The sequence below is a fragment of the Andrographis paniculata genome, unplaced genomic scaffold, assembly GCF_009805555.1.
Source record: "Andrographis paniculata isolate CXL003 unplaced genomic scaffold, ASM980555v1 Contig12END, whole genome shotgun sequence".
NCBI lineage: Eukaryota > Viridiplantae > Streptophyta > Magnoliopsida > Lamiales > Acanthaceae > Andrographis > Andrographis paniculata.
This window is the reverse complement of record NW_026137402.1, coordinates 5,593,822-5,610,093: the sequence shown is the minus strand read 5'-3', so window position 1 is coordinate 5,610,093 and position 16,272 is coordinate 5,593,822. Positions and strand designations below refer to the sequence as shown.

The following is a 16,272-nucleotide window of genomic DNA, read 5'->3' as shown; positions in this document are numbered from 1 at the left end:
CTTTGCATATTTTGAAGTTTTTAGGCTTTGTTTTTTTCCCCTTGTAATGCTGCCTGGTCTGTTCTTTCATAGTTACTCTGTAGAACTTTCTCTGGTAATCTAACAGACTGGATGATAATCTACCGGACATCTTGTTCTTAGCTTCTCGGACTGACTGGCCTTTCTCTTTCCTTCGTTTTAATCCACATACAAATTTGGTGCCTTTATTAGTCTCTTTCGACCACCTCATGAAGAAGAATTGTGATAAGTAAATTTTAATGTGTTGGGGTTTTCATTTTATTTGTTGGAACATTTTATATGGGCTTTGAATTCCCCTTACAATGATATCATATGCTGTGGGATTATATTTCATATGCCATTGTCACTATATAACAATAAATTTGAATGTCAACAAATAAAAACAATCCATCTAGTACATGCATGTTTTGATTCAAGCTCGATTTATTTATTTATTTGTTCTGTAGAGTAGAGATATAAAACGTAACAAAAGAATAGTAGTCACACAATCAAACAAGCAAGCAAGCTACACAACAATAATTACTATATCCTTCCAATTATCACACAGCAAGTTTTGGGGCTCATTTCTGCATATCCTCCCCAATAAAAATCAAGACATACTATACGTACCTGTTTGTTTGTTTGTTTGTGTTGTGTGTCTGTTGAGTTACACGAGCAACTCTCACTTCATCCCAGCATCCTTTTACAGGTGAAATCAAACACAAGCTGGAACAGGCTCCTCGAATCCGCCTCGTCCGACAGCTTCAGCAGCCGCGCCACCCTCATGTAACCGGCATGTTGCCGCGCCACTGAGTCCCCCTTCATCTCCCCCTTCTCCTCCTGCTTCGGAACAATGCTTTTCTGCGTCGTCAGCGCCCACTGCATCGCCCAGATCGCCAATGGCCGCATGTAAGCCAGAGCTCGGTAGCGCCCCTCAACATCCCAACCTTCCGGCGTCTGGAAAGCGTATCTGAACCACACACATTGCGCATTACAGAATATCTCCGAACAACTGTATACAAAGTACGAAAAGTATCGATCATTAGGTACGCACCCATGACCTTCTTCGGACCAAACCACTTGATGAACGCCTTCTGCTGTTCTGAAGGCCGCATCCATCATCCCCTCCTGAATCATGTTTGCGGCGACTGCGTATGTAACTCCGCTCCAGACTTCCCTCGACTGCATGCTGCATGTGTCGAGCTCTCCGTTCGGAAGCATCCCGTTTACTGCTCCCATCCTCCCGTTTTTCACCTTCAACACGTTGAAATCGTAAACTGTCTCCAGTGCTTTTCGCGCCTTCTCTTCGTCGACAATGGGAAGAAGACCCGAAGCCCGGGCATACCTGCAAAAAACTTTCACCTGTTACTACTCCATCCAGACGTTTGTGAAGTGAATAGACAGAAGTTCATACCATTGTCCGGCTAATTGGTCAGCTTGAATCGAAGAGCTCGTGCTGCTGCCGCTGTTGTCATAGTTAAAATACGAACCGTTCCACAGCTTCTCGTACACTTTCTTCGCCTTAAGAAACCGATACCAAAAGTAGTCCTCGGAGCCCTTGTCTCCGACCACACGAGCAAGAGCCGAGGTCGCCTGAAGGGCAGCCAGCCATAGGCCGCCGCAGTATGCACTGATACCAGACACGGACCACGTATCATACGTCTGGTCTGGAAACCCTTCGTTTTCGATCATTCCATCTCCATCCTTGTCGAACTGCTCCATGTAAGCCATGGCGACATACACTGCTGGCCATACAGCTTGAGCGAATGCTTCATTGCCTGTGACGACGACATCTCTGTAAACTTGAAGCACAAATTTTGGATTCAAGTCCTTCCACCTATCCGTATCGAATAGATTGTAGAAGTTCACTTCAAACCACGGATCATACATCCCGATATCGTGAGGAACAGCGCCAAGAACCTTTCGCTGGACCCATGTTCCGTCGTGTAAAAGTGCCATTTTGCTAGGATCATGCATCATCACCGCAGCAGCGAAATCCCTCTGTATACTTAGTTCGAGTTCGGGGAACAACATAGCTAATGCAAATGATGCATAGAAATGGACATCGTACGTATTGCACATATGGTATTCAGTCCCTTCAAGGTAGAGGAACCGACCTACGTTTTGCTCTCCTTTCTGAAGCAAGTTTGTTCCCAGAGCAGAAGTCATCGACACGGGAGTATGAATCTCATGAAGTAGCGAAGTCATCCTATCAAGGATGTTCACTGCAGTGTCGTTTTGCTCGGGCACTTCGTCGTTTCTAATAACTGAATTAGATCGGTCGAGAGAAAACCTTTTCTTTCCGATAGTAATCATATTATGTATTGGTGGAGAACCATCTGGAAAGTTTAGAATGATCCAAATCAATCTCAATATATCATGTTAACTCAATCACCCTCAAAATTCAGGTAACATTTTTTAATTACCCGTCCAAATTGATCCCCCTGCATTTAGATAGTAAAGCTCGTTGAAGAGGGTGGGAGGGTACCTGCAGCAAATCACCAAAGATATAAACGGTCTAAGCCAGAACAGGATTGTAGTAAAAAGAACTTACCACTCGGGAAGCCTCTTGTCTTCAAGAATAGGCCTTTGCCATGCTTCAATTTCAGACTCCCAACGCTGATGATCTTAGTTTGGAAATGAAAGTCAAAAAAAGAAAACAAGATTAGAAATGCATTATATTGCACTTTAGTAATGAAGAAGCTTTTGAGATCTTACCAAAAATTGCATCACGTGCAATATTTGAAGCCACCGTGCTCTGAGTGCCATAGAAGTGGGTATAACGCCTGATCGAAAATGATTCAATCAGTTGGGAAGAGCACCAATTATGTTGGTTATCAATACGAAGGGTGTAGGCAATCGGTTACTGACCTGTGGTATGTCCGTCCCCCCTGAAAGCTTACTTCGGGGCAAGCCCATGCCAGCGAGAAGCTTACAGTTCTAACGGATTCTGAAGGTACGGTTAGAGTAGCAGCAATGGCTGCCCCAATAAGTGAACCAGGTTCAGAAGGCATTGACATCTCTTCGGCACTTAGGTGGTCAAATGATCCATGCTACTTAAAAGGGAACCACTTAGACTGTCAAGAATGATGATAGATAAAAACAAGAACAAACAAATCGGCCAAGGAAAAGCCTAATGTCATGCTTAAAAGTTAAAACATAAGCAAATATTACATAGAGATCGTTGGACTTCCAAGAGCTTCTATATCTGGCATTTAAATAGCGCAATAAAATTCCAAATGGAGGCTATTTTGTAGTATTTGAATGATTTATAATATGATACTTTTGACCACTTCTATACCAACCATATCTTCTCTGCTAGGAAAACACCAAATTGTTTGTTTGTTTTTTAGGGAATGCAATATGTCACAAACTTGTCTAACTTGCCAGAGGAGCTCAGAAAGAAAATCAAAACATACACGATGACATAATAAAACATTTAATCATTTTCACACTTGGTTCTACAGTGATAAAAGTTCGAAAAGCAATGTGTGCCTACCTCCTTAATTTCGTTCCACATTTCTGTGGCTGTGATGCCCTGGGAGTTTCCAGATATCACAAAACATGGGCACTGAGATATATGAACTTCATCAGTCTCAGCTGCTGCAATTGCAAAAGTAACTGAGGGAAGTTCCTTCTCAGTCCTATATCAGTTTAGAAGGAATACAGAAAACCAAAAGGAATTACATGTAAAATGTAGGAAATATATTTCAGAGAATCATAATCAGTGACAAGTGCAGCCACTTACATATGATGCAGGAGAACACCTTTTACGTTATCCTCCGTCCTGCAAAACAAGGCCATTTTAGACACAAGATATGATCATGGGATGAAAGAAACTAACAAGACTTCAGAAGTAGTTTACCGAAATTTTGAATTGAAATGATGGCCAGAGAGTCCAGAATCCCCACCAACAGAATTCTAACAGTATTAAACAATGAACTATGAGAAATATCTTTTGCATATCCGTGCACATTAGTAGCAGATACAGATGTAATACAGCACAACATTGTCAGTACATGGTTAATTAATCAAAATGAATGGGGGCTGTTGTAGGGAATCTGAGGAAAGAGAACTTACTGCCCATGTAAACAGCAAGGTGACATCTGCTTCTGTCTTCCCCAAATTAGACAACTGAAAATCATTACAAATATCTTAACATGAAGGATTCAGCACCCATTTTATTTACTCTCATGTTGGGTGGTATGGGAAATGAAGGGGGCAAGAAAACATAAAGAGTTGACAAAGTCTAGTTACCGTATAAGTGAAGACTGACACAGGGAAGCTACTCTCCTTATAATTGTGTGGGATGAAGGGTGAAACTTGCCGACACACAATTTTTAGAGCTGGATCAGGTTCACCTTCATTGAATAAGAAAAGTTGATCCAATGAGAAACTAGATCTGTGAACTCAGGAATAAAACCAAGAAATCCTAAGATGGTCAGAAGTTTACCATCATATACAGTCCAAGCCCTTGGATACAATGCATGGTACGTGGATTTGTGTCCATCCAGGTCCCAATCCCAAGATCCTATCCCACTAGCTGAATCCCCACTGTATATTCATATCATTTAGAGGCAATGAACAACTTCTAAGAAAAACAGGTCACCAATAGAGAATAGAATAGAATCAAGATTCTTACTTTCTTCATTTAATATTACATACAGAATAGAATATAAATTGGTACAAAAGGGATATATATTTATATACAATGGCTTACTTTAAAATATCAGGGTTCCTTGGGCACAGTACACTAGAATACTTTTCGCCGTTTTTTCGAGAAATAAATACCTGAAAGGATAGAGCACGCTGTGTCATTGTCGACAGACAAGAGCAGGCCGGTGTACTGCAATTAAAATACTACCTTTTACAGGCCAAAACTAGAGTATTTACGACGTAGGTCCTTATAATTCTTGATACCTAACATAGACTATCATAGATAATTATAAATAAAAGGTACACTTATAGACTAGCAGCAGATTGTACAAGATACCATTTTGCATGGAGCAAGAAAAGATCTTGAGCTGAGGAAATTTGGCAGAAACAATGCATATTCATTCTTTTATGCTGACATGTTTTCCCTTATATTTTTCTGTTTAACTACAGATTGTGACTAGAGTGAGAACCTGTTCAGACAGACCATTGATCCCCAGTCTTTTATGAGCAATTAGTTAAAAAGAGCTATTAAGATTTTGTATTTACTCACAATATCTTAGTAGGGTAATATTCACCAAACTACAGTGGTATAATTAATTAGCTACACAAAAATATATCCTCATTTTCTACACCATCATACTCCACAGAAATTTACTAAACTTCTATAGTACTATATCATCAACTCACTGAATAACCTAATATAGACATTATGTCAGTAATAAAGTGAGCATAAAATTTCATACTAAACTGAAAACATAAATGACATTCCTTATTATTGGTACCAAAACCTTACACTACTTCCCACCATCAATATACAACCAAGTGCAACCTACACAACCCAGTAAAATTTCAAGATGGACAAGCAGCTATTTTTTATGTTCCATTTTCTATAGTGCAAAGTACACAGCAACTATTGAACCCACAAACAACATTCAAATAGAAGATGCATCACCCCAATGAAAGAATAGAGAAAGATGAGATGTCACATATATATAGTATAGGAGGAAATGATTCATCATGTAACATGAGTTTGATATGATATCAATATGAAGTATAAGCAACTCAAACTGCCAGACTTACTGAAAATTGATTTGCTAAAACTGGTTTCTCCTCACAAATCCTAGAAAATAGATGCCAACGCATAAATTCACCTCTGCAGCTTCTGCCAATGCTTCCACACCTGAGTTTTCATGCTTATAAATAATTGGATCGATGTAGGGTGTGTTTGTTTGGGGGATTGGATTTAATTTCCACTATTCATTCCATTTTTCCCCCAAAAAACATCAAATCAAACACCTATTTTTCATTTTTTATATCATACTAAATATCAATTTTTCATTCAAAACATCACATCAACACTTATTTATATCACATCATACAACTATTTTAATTCAAAACTTTTACTATTCAAATCCCAACTCAAAATCCAAACCCCCAAACAAACACACCCGTAGTTAAACTTGTAGTACCATTTAAACTTGTTACATAATGAGAGAATTTATGAGTTGTTTATTAATAATGATAAATTCCAATAATATTAATCTAACATAGTAGATATGCCTTAATAATAATCGCCAAATTTAAAAATAATATTAATCAATATATCTATCTAAAATATATCTCAACAAAACTAAATTTTATCTATACTTCCCCTCACTTAAAATTTCCAAAATAGGATAACACAGCATAATATAGAAGATCCTCTGAAAACAAAGATGAAGGACCATGATCCTCACATCAATAACAAGTAAACCTGCCTTGCAACAACTTGACTCATGGAATGAAATTGCTTGTTTCCCTATTTTCTGGAAAAGGTCATAAAAACAAGGAAAAGATCTTGAACAATACCAATTATCCATGAACTATGAAGCCTTCCTGCTTTATAAAACACAAAAGAGCTATTTTTTCAAATCTGAAGGGCTTCAAGATAGGATGGGTTATTAAAGTATAAACTACAAAACCTATTCCTGAATATGCATATCAGACTGCTGAATAATAACCAATCTACTACTTGAATTGCAAAAGCAGAAAGGGCCATCAGACATACCCGATACCCCCAAGAGGAACTCCATGGCACGATGATGTGTAGCGCTTTGTGAAAGGATCCAGAAATAGCTTCTGCCAAAACAGAAACAAAACACACTCTTTACAATCGGTATCAAACTGTGGAATTCCAGTTCAATAGTGAAGAAAACTTACATTCTGCCTGTTTTTCTGTGCTCGAAGTTGCCGCCAGATCCTATAACCTATAGGTGCCTACCACATAAAAGACCATAGAAGGAAAAAAAGAGGTTTAAATGAAATATGTATTTGAACAATATGATCTCAGTCACTAAGATGTTAACTGTAGGTATATTATCTGGGAACCACCATACATCCAAAGCCACATCAAAACCAAAAATAAGAAAAGCTGATTTTCATGGCTAACAACTAAATTGGTTGGAAAAGTGCAACTAAGAAACAAGTTCAAAAGAATACCAAAGTGATCTTTTCTCTCAATGTTAGACCGAACTCAGAAAGGCCATTCTCCTCGGTAGTCAGTTTTCGTTTCCAAGCCAAAGATGGAGCAATCCCAGGATCAACTTTAGCCTGGAAGGTTCAAAATACATGGATTATAAAAAGAACAGAAAACAATGAAGTGGGTAGGAATGGATAGGCAAAAAATACACGGACTGTTTAAATCAACCAGCATGACAAGCTACTGCAGGCTGATAAAGATTACGCAGTGACATCAATAATCCTTCTAGATTTCTCTTATTGAGATCACTACATGTTGAGATTACTTAACACCAAGTTTCTATGGTATAATATGCGACATAATAACATTCTATCCTCTACACGCATGCACACTAAAAAACAAATATTCTAGAAAACAATCGTGGGATTCCATTACCTAACCAACAGTAGTGTTTACAAGGAGAGGGGATCATGTGCTAAACTGATCCCAAAATTGTTCCGTTGACCCCATAAAAAAATCCGCTTGACAATATAAAACTATAAACATAAGCATGTTGCTTAATCAACCGTTAATTAATTGAGTTTTTCATTTTAAAAATATTGAACAATGTAGGCTTGGCGTTGATAGCAATCTCTCAATCGTTAAATGATTGGTTTTTCTTAATATAACACTGATCAAATAATGTAGTTACTGTTTAACTATATAAAAAAATAAAAAATTCTACGTGTTGAACCACATACCGGTTGAACTATGTAAATATTGAACCACATTTGCGCCTATTTAAACAGAAAAATTGAATATTGGTAACTGATGAAATTCAACACGGGTTCCAAAGTGGTTTAGAAGTGTAAAAAAACACTGTCGCTGCACCTTTGGACTTACCTTATCTCTATGCAAACCCAAGTCGTCGTCTTCGCCATCATACCCATTCAGCGACATGCCCTGCGAGTAAACTTCAAATAAAAAGTTCCGGCGTTGACCAACACGGCGTAGACTTTCGGAAATTTCAAATAAAAACGAAATCTCGAGCAATAAACGGAAGGCCTCAACAACTTCCACGTTGAACCAAAAAAAAGCAGAGCAACTACAACAAAAACTTCCAAAAGAACACACTCCAAATCCATACCTCGAGATCGCAATAAATGATAGCAGCCTACGACACGAATTGCCGCAACGATCAGACGGCGACGGAATGTCGACGCAACGCAAGCAAACAGTGAATGAAACGGCGCAAGCACGCAGCTCGGAGAAAGGAGAAGATGGATTCCGCCTGACTGGAAATGAGAATCGGAATATCAATGGCGGGCGCCACGCAGAGTGATTGGTGCCAATTGCCAGAGCGATTCGCGTTGCCTTGCCTGGTTGGATGATTGATTGGAAATTGGAATTTGGCCTTTGGGAGCGCTCTGCTATTAATATATGTACTGTTGTTCAGTTGTTAAGGTAAATCTCTCGTTTCGTGGTCGTGGAGAGCGGAAATGCAATTGTCAGGATGGGGATATTTACATTATAGTCCCTCCACTCTTAGCTTTCCTTGTCAGGGACCCGACACATTATTATTGGATGTTATAAATAATAAATAATTAATTAATTTGATGCGACTGACCAATAGAGACGAGCCACGACGCTAGCGTGAGCGTTGGCAGGCTTACGTAATGGTTTCTATTATATTTTTTTTATACTATATTTAAATAAATTATTAGATATTGTTTGTTGATGTTAATTAATGTTACTCTCTCTCCGTCCCTCTGCTAAACTATAACTACAATATTTTACGAGAAATGTAATTAGTAGATAATTAAAAATATATTAGTAAAAATAATTATTATATAATATAAATAATTATAAATTAAAATTAAGATAATTAATTAATTTAATTAAAATTAAAAAAAAATAAATTAAAAAATTTAAAATGAAATTGAGGTGTATAATTATTTTCGAAAAAAAGTAAAATTACGTGGTACGTTAGATAGAAACGATAATATGGACATGTATGCAGAATGAAGGGAGTATCATATTAGGAGTATTTAATACTAAAATATACTTTATGTTCTAATTAAATTGTCTTATTTAATTTAAGAATTTTAAGTATAGTATAATTAGTAAGAAATTAATAACTTTATTAATAAACTACTTCAAATTTAGAAGAATTTTAGGGTGCTTTTATTCGATAGTAAGTTTGAAGGTTAAATGTGAGATTTTGAATAATTATATTTTAAATTGAATTAATTGTTTTATCTAATATAAACAAAATATATAATTAAATTTTTAATATAAAAAATAAAAAAAATAAAAGTATTAATTGAACACATCTTATTAAAAAAAATAATAATAATTTTAAACTAATATTAAGATATCATTTTCTTTTAAGAAAATTTAGAAATAGTTTCAAGTCGTATGTTTCTTTTGATACTTGAATATGATCATAATAGATTAAGGAGGAGTTTATGGTAGGACGTAATTGGGTGTTGAATCTTGATCTTGATTGATTCAATTCAATGGCACCTAAAATTTCTGGGAATTCTATTCTCCCTTTCCCTACAAAAAGTTTCTCCGTCGCTCATTTGATTCCCCATTTACTCTATCTCATCGTTCTTTCATCAACACGCTCTTCTCTATTCGAACGATACCTAGTGCACGCCAACTGCTCGATCAAATGCCTCTGTGCCGAAAAAAATAGAATGCCCGGCCGTGATGTTGATGTTGAGAGGATACGGATTTAGAATTAGCATTTTGCTTGGCATATCAGAATTCCTGTTAAGAAAAACAAAGATCGAATTCGAATATGGGCTGCATTTGTGCAAAAGGAGCCAAATCGGAGGGAAGAATCGGTAGCAGCAAGCGATCGGAGAGACGTTCGAAAAGAGTATCATCATCAAGGAAGGAGGGAATTTCTCCACAGATAATCAGTTTTCGAAATTCCTCTTGCAAGGAGAGGATAGAGGTGAATTCTGCCGAAAATGGCGCCAAGGAAGGCGGTGGTGAAGAATGCAGCAGCTCGACGCTAGCTCCGTTTGAGGAAGGAGGCGAAAGACCGAATTTGGCCACGATTGAGGAAGAGGATGAGAGAGTTGATGCAATTGACAAACCAGCTGAGCAAGGATTCGTAAGAATCGAAACGCCGAAATGCGGATTGCAGGGGGAGCAGCCGAGGATTTGCACGGCATTGAATGTCCGGAACGGAATCGACGAGGCGCAAGTCGCAGCTGGATGGCCGACGTGGCTCAGCGCCGTGGCAGGCGACGCCATCAGAGGATGGCTACCGCGAAAGCTAGAATCGTTCGAGAAGTTAGACAAGGTATACATATACATACATATATATATATGTCGAAAATTATCGTAATTCATCGCTCGATCTTGAATAATACCTTTACAGTGCATTTAGACTACCCGACAAATATCTTTCGCAGATCGGTCAAGGGACGTACAGCAACGTGTACAGAGCTCGTGATCTCGAAACCGGAAAAATCGTTGCGCTGAAGAAGGTGCATTTTCAGAACAAGAGCCGCGGCAGTGTTCGATTCATGGCTCGCGAAATCGTAATCCTACGGATGCTCGACCACCCGAACGTGATGAAACTCGAAGGTCTGATCACTTCTCGATTTTCAGGCAGCTTGTACCTCGTATTCGAGTACATGGAGCACGACCTCGGCGGGCTCGGAGCTTTACACGACTTCACCGAACCTCAGGTATGCAACATCGACGATTACTCGCGACACTTTCTCTAGAGTCGTCGGAGATATCTCTTGGTTAATGATACCGTAGATATCCGTTCGTCAACATGCAGATCAAATGCTATATGCAACAGCTATTCCACGGGCTCGAACACTGCCATAGCCGAGGAGTGCTACACCGCGACATTAAGTGCTCAAATCTTTTGATCAACGACAATGGGAATCTGAAGATTGGTGATTTCGGACTTGCATCTAGGTTTCGCCCCGGAGAGAAACAGCTTCGAACTACTTGTGTTGTAACCCTATGGTATCGACCGCCTGAGCTTCTGCTCGGCGTTGCAGATTATGGAACAGCAGTAGATTTGTGGAGTTCGGGTTGCATTCTTGCTGAACTTTTTAAAGGGAAACCGATAATGCCGGGAAGGACTGAGGTAAAAATTCTCGGATAATCGAGCTTTAAGCTGTTGGATCGAACCGATTTGGATCAAGAATTCGTCTTTATCTTTGTTTGCAGGTTGAGCAGCTGCACAAGATCTTCAAGCTTTGCGGTTCGCCCTCGGAGGATTACTGGAAAAATTTAAAATCGCCCCGTGCAATGATCTTCAAACCTCCACACCCTTACAGACGATGTCTTGCTGAGGCGTTCAAGGACTTCCCGGCTTCACCTTTAGCCCTTCTCGAATCTCTCCTTGCTTTCGAACCCGAGCAAAGAGTATCGGCCGCTGCTGCGCTCCAAAGTGAGGTGAAGTTTATTTTCTTCCGGATTCACTAAAATTGTTGCCGTATGGATGCCTTCAAGTCGTGTTATACTAATGATCGATCTTCGTATAGTTCTTCTTTAGAGAGCCTTTGCCTTGTGAGGCGTCGACTTTGCCAAAATATCTGCCTAGCAAAGAGATTAACGCCAAGGCGCGATGTGAGGGGGCGACACAAAGGTATGTGAATTATACTCATTGAGTTTACACGATCGTTCTTTGTGTTCGGACAAGATCCTGATTGTTAGAACCTCCCCTCGCAGACGAAAAGCCATTGCCGGAAAGGCGAGCGGGCTTGAATCTATGGGAAACAGCGCCGACGAATCGAGAGATGTCGCGACACTCGACTCTGATGCTGAGTTTAAAGCATTCATGAAGGTGTATCTATCTTTCGACTCTTCATGTTAAATAACCATCTCCTAGAACGATATTTTGTTACGGATAGTGGGATTCGAACACGGGATTTCCGTATCTGATATCATGAAAAATGATCATCTCAGTTAAAAATTGAAGTTTACTTGTGTTCAGAAATGGAGCCGGCAGTCGATGTGCAACCTCGACGAATACAATCCTGAGGACGACGATTCTTGTTACACGATCGAACTTCCAAAAGGGTACATGCAAAACAACGAGCCCGAGCCATCTGAACACGACAAAAGGCGTGATCTTGATTCGCCATCACCGTCGGATCCATCTGAGTACATTGAGTTGAAGTTCGGGGGAATGAGCGATCCTCAGGCGACAGCCTCGGGGCCGGGATTGTCTGCATTCCCTTATTCAATTATGGACATGGACGGCGGCAGCCCTCCGCTACACTTCAATAGAAAAACCAGCATTGACCTTAAATTTACATCGCCGGAACATTGGTCAGATGCCGCCGCCGCCGCCAGAGAGAAGCAAACCAACGGCGCCAAGGTGTCTGATCCTGTTTTTGAAATAGTAGGAGATAAGAAATAGGTGTTTTAGAGGAGAGAATTTTTTTGTATGTATGTATATGTATATATTAGAATGCTTGACTAGTGTTGGCCTGAAAAATTCGATTTTTGGCCTTAAACATCTCGTCGGGAGGATTTTTAGATTCTCGGGCAATTCGATGCAAATCTCCAGTAGTATATGATATATTTGAGAAAATATAAGATAAATCAATCAAAGAAAAGACGGAAAATCTAATAGCCCGTAAAGTAAGCCCGACAAATCAAGTTAAACAAACCATATGTGACTTGGAGGAATCGAAATTTGAACCCATAGTCTCACGATCACTGTCTTGTCTTGCCTTTAACTGATAGACTAACGGCCATTTAATATTATTTTCGTAAGAATGAAAGTAGTGGTCAATAAATCCATATTTTATACTACATCACTTAATCATTGTAACCACCTTGTAATTGTTTTTTCCATTGCCCATGATGATCTTCTTGAATTATAGGCCCTTTTGATCTCCTTTAAAACCGTTACAACAAAAACTTACTTTTAAAATTTAAGCTTGATTTCTTTTGATCCACTACATATTTGAATTGTGGTGGCTGAGATGGTGGAACAGAAGAAGTGTGAGACTCACTGAAATTCACCTCATCGATCATTCCTATCCAATCCATATTTCAAATGGTCCATTTATTATTATTGGAACCAAATCATTAATAGAGAGGGGTGGCCTTGTTTGTGTTTCCCATATGGACACAATCCTTCGCGTTCCTTTTCTTCCTCTTTCATACTTACCCAACAATCTAATCGATCTACTTAAATTCTACTATCTCTATTATGTCCGGGGTATCACACATATATCCTATTGTGATAAGCAAATCGTTTAATATCACTCCAATTTCTTCGTGTCGTTGAAGCCTTATGTGTTTTGATGTCTTATGATGAATCATTTCTTTCCAACAACAAAATCGTTCTATGAATCAACAAAAAAACTGTCTAATCCAACAATAAGATTGTCATCTCATTTAGCACGACTACAATTTTGTTAAGTAGCACGACCATCTTGTTATCAACATCATGATGACAAAACTTATCATAGCAGTAATAATTCAACGTATGATCATGTCTTAATTGCTATCCGCACACTCTCATTTAGCATATTGTCATGAAATTGCACTTGTAAGTCCTTTTCCTACAACGCCTCGCCCTTTTATCATGGCTAATATCTAAACCGTCGCATCTCATGAATGTTAGAGATTCACTCAATCCTATAGATCATGTTAGAAATCTGTAAACTCTATTACAGATCTCTACACCATTCTAGTGTTCCAAGAACATCCTTTATCGAACATTATAACTCTAAGTGTCCCTCTAGATTTGGAAGCCGTGATAGATGAAAACAAACTAGTAAACATACTGCTACAGCTCTTTAATAACACAGAAATCACAGAGTTTTCAGCTCACCCAATCCCAAATAGTGTATGTAACAAGAGAATCGAACAGCATTATTATCATTCATACAAAGAAGTTATCAATGAAAAAGGTGAGATTTATTAAATTGTTGTAACATGTATTCAATAAATGAGGGGAAAATCAGAGCCATCTTATGCAGCAAAATTACTAGCTGCTGGTATTAATAAACAGCGGGGCATGTAAATGAATACGGCAATCTTATTTCTTCAAGTACTAGTTGCTATTGTTTGCCTGAAGAAACTTCCCTACGGGACAAACAAATGAGTAAGTATACCTTCAAAAGGTAGAAAAATGTGACATGCTCTCTTCAGATAAATGTGATCAAGCAGTAGAATCCTTGAGATAAGCAATTAAATCAGCACGATCTTGAGGTTTTTTCAATCCAGGGAAGACCATCTTGGTTCCAGGAATGTACTGCACCAAAAAAATAGTGTCCACTTGAGAAACCATCCCGATTATCATTACTACGCAAGAAATTTCACAAAAGAAGAGGCATCAACACATGTAAAGCTAGAGTAAATAAAGAACTAACATAGATAATAGGATCACAAAATTTTGTATATCTATCTGTCCATATTTGCATATTTGTGATGCCAATAGCTCAGAAAGGAAAGGTCTGTTTAGTAACACGAAAATCTGATCTCTAAAAGCTCTATCTTCCACCTCTCATCTCGTGGAAGTGAGAGATGACATGTAAAATTTGTACAACAAAAATCTAAGATAACCAAAGAGCATGTTCCTATAAAATGATCGCACACCTTCAATATAAACAGCAGGGTATAGTAGCACTACTTACTTTACAAGGTATTCACAAAAATGCACTTGTGTTGTGGGATACATTTACTGTGAGAATAATTTCATATCGATGTCATGAGTATGTATGTGCACCAAATATTAAATAGAGATTGCTTTTATCAGGATCATCTCGGATCAACGGAAAAATGGGAATGTGTAAATTAAATAGCTATGCAGATTCAATAGGTTTATCGAAAAAGAGAATACGATAAATAATTTCATAAACAAAATCACTAGAACACAAATTCCGGGGCAATAGAAATCAAGTCCATGAAGACAAATATACTGTAAAACACTATAAACATGGAAATATACAAATAGGTGTATGTATATTCATAATCTAGAATACAATGATCGATAGAAGCCAGAGACACTATGGAGAAACAATGTCTCAGATATCGAGAGGTCATCCAATTAATTACACACTATCACTAGCATGATTACCTTCTTAGGATTCAACAAGTAGTCGTAAAGTGTCTTTTCTTCCCAGATTACAGCCATGTTCTTATTTGCCGCCGAGTAAGAATAACCAGGAGTAGTCCCAGATTGCCTTCCAAAGAGGCCATTCAAGTTTGGACCTGCAGGTTCACATAATGAGAATATTCTCTTAAGACTCAACAAATCAATACAATCAAAACATGGATTTATTTTGCCAAATTGTTTGATAGTTCTCCTAATATTTCCAATCAAATAAAGAATGCATTCCGAATTCCAGATGATGCGACTACGAATTTGCAATAATTCATAGAGGAACATCAGAAAATCGAAACAACACAGTTCCTAAAACTTCAAAAAAATATAAATCGCCGAATAATAAATCTTTGAATTCTATCTAAGGCTCCTGGATCCAATCAAACAAAGATACATATAAGCACAACAAATTTCGACGCACGCATAGATCAATATAGAGAAGAGGAAATCAAAGTCCAGCAAGCGATTGAAGAAGAGCGTTCAGGAGAAAACCTTGTTTGTGGCCGGCGCCTTTATCGACGGTGTGGCACTGCGCGCACTTAGTCTTGAAGATCTTCTCGCCGGACTTGGCATCGCCGGGGGGAGCTTCATTGAACGACGCCATTGAATCACCAAGAAGTAGCAAGCAAGCTCAAGAAGAAGGAAGAATCTGAATCTGGCGTTGCAAGAGAAGGGAAGAAGGGGACTTTGCTTTGAGTTTGGCAGTCAGATGAAAAGAAGAGACTAGAAACTGTGGGGAGCTGGCGGCGGCCACGGTCGTTCCCACCTGTCATTTTACAACTTTGCCCCTCTATTGGTCAACGGTCGTCGTCTTCTGCCCTTTTGAACATTTCTTTTTTATTGTGTAAAGATGGAGATCTTCTTTTACATAATATATTTTTATATATTTTTTTTAAAAAAATAATATATTATATATAATTATTATTTTTATTTATATATTTTTTTTATTCATTAAATCTCTTCAGCATATTATCTTCATTAGATTTCCATATAACTGCATATACATTATCGAAACTTTAGTTTCTGCGTACTTTTATCGTACCGAAATTCGATATGATATTTGGGTATACCC

The 16,272-nt window shown here is 38.4% G+C and overlaps 3 protein-coding genes across 4 annotated transcripts; 1 reads left to right on the top strand and 2 right to left on the bottom strand.

Moving 5' to 3' along the window:
- Positions 1-410: 410 nt before the first annotated feature.
- On the bottom strand, positions 411-8,541 carry LOC127254072 (uncharacterized). 2 transcript variants are annotated; one of them, XM_051278958.1, is made up of 20 exons: positions 8,238-8,541; positions 7,994-8,064; positions 7,132-7,242; positions 6,853-6,909; positions 6,701-6,771; positions 5,734-5,833; positions 4,718-4,788; positions 4,451-4,551; positions 4,255-4,358; positions 4,078-4,131; positions 3,863-3,918; positions 3,746-3,784; positions 3,497-3,641; positions 2,869-3,050; positions 2,716-2,783; positions 2,552-2,624; positions 2,424-2,485; positions 1,412-2,336; positions 1,052-1,342; positions 411-967 (listed from the first exon to the last, which is right to left on the bottom strand). In XM_051278958.1, exons 2-20 carry the CDS (start codon positions 8,048-8,050, stop codon positions 685-687), a joined length of 2,850 nt encoding a protein of 949 aa, XP_051134915.1. In that variant the 5' UTR covers positions 8,051-8,064; positions 8,238-8,541; the 3' UTR covers positions 411-684. The 2 variants fall into 2 exon arrangements, with proteins under 2 accessions (XP_051134915.1, XP_051134909.1); XM_051278952.1 differs by having other exon boundaries at positions 7,994-8,053; positions 8,238-8,540.
- A 968-nt stretch (positions 8,542-9,509) lies between these two features.
- LOC127254196 (probable serine/threonine-protein kinase At1g54610) lies at positions 9,510-12,766 on the top strand. Its single transcript, XM_051279160.1, has 7 exons — positions 9,510-10,409; positions 10,522-10,800; positions 10,899-11,216; positions 11,300-11,527; positions 11,617-11,720; positions 11,804-11,918; positions 12,069-12,766. The coding sequence occupies exons 1-7, from the start codon at positions 9,897-9,899 to the stop codon at positions 12,495-12,497; spliced, it is 1,986 nt and encodes a 661-aa protein (XP_051135117.1). The 5' UTR covers positions 9,510-9,896; the 3' UTR covers positions 12,498-12,766.
- A 1,223-nt stretch (positions 12,767-13,989) lies between these two features.
- On the bottom strand, positions 13,990-15,924 carry LOC127254202 (cytochrome c-like). Its single transcript, XM_051279173.1, has 3 exons — positions 15,693-15,924; positions 15,174-15,307; positions 13,990-14,348 (listed from the first exon to the last, which is right to left on the bottom strand). Exons 1-3 carry the CDS (start codon positions 15,802-15,804, stop codon positions 14,256-14,258), a joined length of 339 nt encoding a protein of 112 aa, XP_051135130.1. The 5' UTR covers positions 15,805-15,924; the 3' UTR covers positions 13,990-14,255.
- Positions 15,925-16,272: the final 348 nt, after the last annotated feature.